We start from the raw sequence: 6,788 nt of genomic DNA on the forward strand, positions 1-6,788 counted from the left end.
GATCAGAAAGGTGTGATCTATTATGAGCTGCTAAAACCTGGCCAAACTGTTAATACTGAATGCTACCGACAACAAATGATCGATTTGAATTTGCGTGAAAAACGACCAGAATATAAAAAAAGGCAACACAAAGTGATTTTGCAAATGATTTTCATGATAATGCACCCTCACACACAGCAAAACTGGCCAAGAAAACGATTGAGGCGTTTAGTTGGGAAATACTTTCGCATGCGGCTTACTCACCAGACTTAGCTCCGTCCGATTACTATTTATTTGCATCGATGGGACACGCACTTGCTAAGCAGCACTTCACTTCTTACGAAAATGTACGAAAATGGTTCGATGACTGGTTTGCCTCAAAAGAACAACAGTTTTTCTGGTGTGGCATCCACAAATTGTCAGACAGGTGGGAAAAATGTATAGCTAGCGATGGGCAATACTTCGAATAAAATATTTTTTATCATTTTCATACAATAAACGTATTTTCTATACAAAAATTCCGGTTTCATATTTACATACCTGGTATGTATTGAGTCAAAAATATTCGAGAATTTATTTTTGGGATGCAAAGTTTATTTCTGTGAATAAACTTTACATTTTACAAATAAATTTTCAATACATTTTTTCTCGGTTCACTCAACACAGATTTAACAAAAATTCATTATTATGTCGAAAGAGAAATTTATTCTTTTCACAAGAATATTATAAAATGTTATTAGAAGAAAATTCGATTCTTTATGTAGTAAACGCAACCGAATTTTCGTTTCAATTCAATATTCTTGATTGAAATGTTAAATTATTAGAATTCAGAAAGTGTTTAGAATAAATTTGATGCTTATGATAAACTTGTGACAGATTTGTGAATATATAGACTTATGAAATATTTGAAACTAGTAACATTTACTATAATACGTAATACATATTTTTGCGCGTAGAACATTTCCACTTTGCTACCCGGTCTTGTATTTCGTACGATAAAGAATATTTTGTATTTGTGTTGAAATCGAGCCACGTAAAAACTTTTGTGTTAAATTGTTGGCGTATCCGTGCGTTAATTTAACATATTACTGTTGTTATTACTATTTTGTTTTGAGTCCATGTTCACCATTTCTTAGTGCTAAAATTACAACGTCCAAATGCTATATTGCTATGTTAATTGTCGACATATCATTTGTTTATATAATGGCCTTGTGTTAAATTGACATCAAAATTAGAATAGATAAATTGGAACATGTGAGATATATTGAATTTAACACAAAATTTTTTAACAGTGCACAGATTTTCAGCAACGGAAGTAAGATTTCACCGCAAAATGTGTAGAATGCAAATTCGTTATACGCAATACAAAATCCGACTTTCTGCGTTGGCGGCGACGGAATTAATGGCTTCCATGCGCCTCGCATGACACTCGCATGTGCAGTGACACTGTTTGTGCAGTGTTTGTGTTTGCAAACTGCATCCATAATGGAAACAGTCGCTCCTATTGACCGATCCTTCCAGCGAGATTTTACTGATTGCTGATTGCTACACCGAATGCCGCTAGTTACAGCATTTCAGTGAAGAGCTACGCTCCGAGTGCACTTTAGAGAGTGACTTGTGATTTTTTTCTCCTGCGTGCAGGTGCAAGGTGGTGGTGCAGGTGAACATCATTCAACGCTGCCGTCAAAGTATCTGCGCGGCCTTCCAGTGCCTGTGGGACGTGGAGCGTGATAATTACTCGTATCACGTATTGGAGAACGATCACGTGCACGCGTGGTGCTGCGTGTTTGGTATATATTACGACTAAACGCGACGATTTCGTACTAATATCGTACCGCGGCGCGGTGCATTATGCCCGAGAACTCATTAGTTTTTATATCGAATTATACATTATAACGCTCACATACATATTTACCACGTCATCGTAGAACCGGACGGCACGGTATTAATAGTACCAATGATACCGGCCTCAACACAACGGCATATATCAATAATGCCGACGCGAGCGCGAATTTATCGGTATGAGCGCGAATTTATCGATGTAAATCGATGCGAATTTACAAATATATGTGAAAATACAAGGCGCGCGTAATGTGTCGCATATATGTCGCGTGTAATGAGAAACGAATTATCTAATAGAAATATTAAACGAGCCGTTTGGCGGAGTAACGCGACCTCGTTCGCCCGATCGCCCGTTCGGAGTTAATAAAAAAAGAAGTTTCTGACGGGCGCAATATCGACTATTTGCCGTACATTTTAAACAAAAATCGAGCTTCTTTTATTCAGTGCTGGGCACGAGACGATTAAAATTTTCTTTCACTGAAATAATCGGCAAATCCATTATCAGAATTAATCGGCTGTATGAAATCACAAATAATTTCATCAATTCGTGAAATTAATTATTAACAAACTTTGACGTGGCAGATTATATCCTGATTAATAATTAATTTCATCAGCCAGCTGAAGTTTTCTTTGATCAAGAAATCAGTAACCAAAATTAATCAATTGTCACATATAAAATAAAAAATAATTTCATCGATCCATGAAATTAATTATTAAACAAATTTTAATGTAGCTAAATATATACTGATTAATTATTAATTTCATCATATAATTAAGATTTTCTTTAAAATAATGGTTAAATCGATAATTAAAATTAATCAGTCCCTATTTTTGTAAAAGCACATAAATAATTTAATCGATGAATGAGATTGATTATTAATTAAACTTTTATATGATTGATTATGCATTGATTAAGTTCACCAATCAATTAAAATATTTTTTAATTGAAATAATTGACAAATCGATAATTAAAATTAATCAGTCGTCATATATAAAATCACAAATAATTTCGTTGATGAATAAAATTAATTATTAATAAAACATTGATCTGATTATACACTAATGAATAATTTCATCAATCGAAAATTTTTTTACTAAAATAATAAGCAAATTAATAATAAGAATCAATCGTCATATAGAAAATCACAAATAATTTCGTCGATTGATAAAATTATTTATTAATCAAATTTTACCTAAAATTATGTTTTGTCTAAAATATTATAGTCGATGCAAGTATCTATGATTTTGTATGAGAATCGATTAATTATGATTGATTTATCAATTACACAGTTTAACAAAAAAATCTGCGGCGACAAAGGCGAATATTTCTTAGTAAATTCGAGATCGCTGAAGCCAAATCCGCCAACAAAAAATACCCATCACGTCAGATTTTTGAGATAAATCAAGTAATATGGGTAAAAAACTGCGTTTTTTTGCCATATTTATCAATTTTTTTGTCCAAACAAAATTTTATTTTCAATTTCATTGACGCTACTTTAAAGTGCTATTCTTCACGTTTAAAACAAATTGTTATTTTGTACTGTGTAATTTTTTTCACCGAATTATAAACGTTTTCCAAGATATAAATGATGTCGGATCATTCAAAAACCTAATGGGCATTTTTTGTTGGCGAATTTGGATTTAGCAACCTCGAATTTATTAAAAAATAGTGGCTGCGATCGCCGCTGGAAAAAAAGTCAAATTTTATCAAATTTTGACAGTTACCTTATTCAGAGGAAATTTTAATCGAATAATGCGCAACACTATTATTACCTTCGCAACGCATCACGCATCCAACATAAGAGAAAATCTGTTCTTTAATGATTCTCAGGAGATAAATTTTTTTATTGGATACCGAACGCGTTCTGAAGTTCATCCAAAGGCGAAGATGTTACAACTTGAAACTCTTCTTTTACCGACTATACGCGCGTCTAATTATTTTGATGTGAAATACAGTTTGACATTCCTCGTTCTCGGCAGAATCGTATCGTACAAGCTGCTGTATTACAGTGCAGCCGGGTTTGTGAGATAATGTACTTTGAGAAAGACAAACAGAGAGATAGATAGAGAAAGAGAGGGGGGGAGGGGGAGAAAGGAAGAGGGCAAGAGACAAAAGGAGAGAGAGAAGGAGAGCGTCTCTTATTCTTCTTGAGATATGAAAGAATACGGACGCGGCGCGATTGCGGCCGATGAGTTAAACGAGATAGGCCGCTTAAGTTCTTAATACAATGGCCCGCTGATAACGACAATAACAATCGTCGCTAACGCGACACTCCTGAGCGTACGCAGCTAATCACTTGTAGTAGAATACACTGGGAAGCGGGTGGATGCTAATGCGAGAGCAATTACTTTACCGCATACGCACAGTTGTAGCCGTACAAAAGGCATTGTTTTTAGCCGGCCGGCAAAACGAGGAACTTCTTGCACGGTTGCCTTGATAATTACGTTTCTTCAAGTGCGAGCGATGACCCCGGGATCGTGTTAGACCGGATCTTCAGACCAGAGTGTTTAAAAAGTCCGCTAATTGTTTCTTCTCCCGGAAAAATGAACAAAGGGCGACTTAAAAAGGTTCCTCGCTATAACTCACTTCTTGCACGAGTCTATAGAATGTTTCGGAGAAGTCCTTCATCCACAAGTTCACGGATGATTCTTCGATCAGCGCGGATCACCGATCTTTCGGCAACATAGTTCACGGCAAATTCAAGCGTGTTATTTTGGCTGAATCTCTTCTTACGTGCTTCTCGCCGTTTTTTCGACAGATCAGTGAACATGCTTGAGTGTATCAGATTGCATTAAACGAAGCGATTTAGAACCGCAATAAACGTGTAAAAAGAGCTTCAAGCAAGTTGCACGGTTATATACTTGAAAATAACGCGCGGGAGAAACACCAGTGGTGCACGTAACCAGAAATATTTAGTCGTGAGTAGCACAGTTGCATCAACCTAGTTATCTTTGTGGTAACGTGTAAGGCCGACATGACTCACAAGTAAACCTACCCAAAAGGTACACTTCTTTCTAATTTAACACAAATGTAGAAGTACAAAAAATATTTAGGTAATATTTTTTCATTTTGGCCCACTTTGAGTTTTATGAGCAGTTTATAGCTTTTTAATGTTCTCACTCCTATCATCAATAAGTATAACAAAAATGCATAAGAAATAAAATTGAATATAAGATATAATTAAGTAATTTTAATAAATCGGCATAGCTGAGACACGAACTATTCTAAATTTTTTTAACCGAGATTCCAACTAAAATATTTTAAATCTATGCTAAATTAATAAAAAATGATTCGAATCTCGGCCGCTTCCGAACAAACCGAGAAATTATTTTTATACATAATTTTTTCAACTTGTTACATGTTTCGTTTAAACATTTCATTATTTATACAAATAATTTTACACATTTGACGTCACACTCATAATCAGCAAACCAAAAATGCTTATATCTTTTATTCAATTTTATTTCTTTTATGCATTTTTGTTGATGGTCGGAGTGAGAACATTAGAAAGCTATAAATTGCTCGTGAAGTTCAAAGTGAAAAAATATGTAAATATTTTTTGTACTTCTACATTTGTACCAAATTAAATTCAATGTTATTTTTAAACGCATAAGCGTGTAATTTGGCCGAAGTTCCTTTTACACGTTCCTTGCCATATTAAATTACGTTATGTAACACGTCCGAGACGTATGAATTATAATCTCATATGTTCAACTGTGTTAAATGACGTGACTTAAAACGTGTAAAAAGAGATTAAGTCAAAATAATTTGGCTTAGCGGTGATTTACCACGAATACACACCCTGGCTGGAGCAACCAGATACCACCACTGCTGTAACGTCAGTAATTCCGCAATTACTTTGTGGTTGCAGCAACCACATAATTAGTTGTTACGTATTTTACTGTTGAGTCTGGTGGGCGCAACCGAATTTACGTGTGCGCCAACCATACTGCTTTTTCCGCGCGTACTTGGATTTGCAATGTTCTTGAGCAGTTTATTTCCTCTTAAACTCGATCGCGTGTTACTTTCTCTTCGCGATCCACTTGGAAATCTCGTTTTAAGCACTCGTTTATAACTCACTTTGAAATTAAAATTCCATTGCGTGCGAAGCATGGCAGTTTGAATAAAGATTTAAATTCTGGATCACATGCACTGTAAATCCAAATGCGTTATTTTAGTTGAGTTTCTTTTTGTACGTTTCTTGTCGTTTTAAGTCACATCATTTGACATTTGTAAATTAAGAGGTTACAAAAGCCTGATAAGAATTAGGTAAAATTTAGGGAGCTAAAATGTTGTAAATTAATAGGAGTATGAATTTTTCGTTATGTATGTCTATTAAGTACAATAATTTACAGTTAACAATATTTTGATATTAATAATTTAAAAAAATTTATTAAAACTAAACGTGTTATTCTCGAAATTGCACTTTTTAATTGCAATACAATAACTTGAGAACGGTTTATTCAACTTAATGTTTGACAAATATTTATCATGATTTTCTATGTCAATTCACGGAGACTTCCTGCAAATTTCAAAATCATGTTTCATTGATTTATCTTACAAACTCGAATTTTTAGTGAAATATTATATTTGATTTTTTATAAGTCCCATTTTGTGATATATCGTTTTTTTCCGGTCCGTAAGCCAATAACTATAACCTTAATAATAAATAAAAAAAATTTTTTGTAAAACAGTATTGAAATGATGTTAATATTCAATATAAAAACAAATTTTTTTTATACTAAGATGTTAAATGTATTTAACAGACGTACATGACAAAAAAATTCATACTCCTATTAATTTATAACTTTTTACAATTCCCTGAATAAATGTTGCCTAATTTCTACTCCTGTCAGAATCCTGTAACATCTTTTAATTTATAATTTGCATGTTTTAAACGTGTTAAATGATTTAAAAGCAGGAGAGAGAGAGAGAGAGAGAGAGAGAGAGAGAGAGAGAGAGAGAG

General features: G+C 33.8%; 1 protein-coding gene and 1 long non-coding RNA gene across 2 annotated transcripts in view; one reads left to right on the forward strand and one right to left on the reverse strand.

The window, feature by feature from the left end:
- Positions 1 to 1,786, forward strand: part of LOC116845126 (tctex1 domain-containing protein 2-like) — a 7,686-nt gene extending 5,900 nt beyond the window's left edge. The window contains exon 4 of the mRNA XM_032817481.1: positions 1,621 to 1,786. Coding sequence (XP_032673372.1) covers positions 1,621 to 1,786 — 166 coding nt within the window. The remainder of the gene's footprint in view (positions 1 to 1,620) is intronic.
- The window catches only part of LOC116845128, a 17,382-nt gene that overhangs the window by 5,714 nt on the left and 4,880 nt on the right, over positions 1 to 6,788 (reverse strand). The gene's annotated exons all lie outside the window — the stretch shown is intronic.

Source organism: Odontomachus brunneus, unplaced genomic scaffold (assembly GCF_010583005.1).
Source record: "Odontomachus brunneus isolate Ranch 3 - 2012 unplaced genomic scaffold, Obru_v1 Obru_scaffold_049, whole genome shotgun sequence".
Classification (NCBI taxonomy): domain Eukaryota; kingdom Metazoa; phylum Arthropoda; class Insecta; order Hymenoptera; family Formicidae; genus Odontomachus; species Odontomachus brunneus.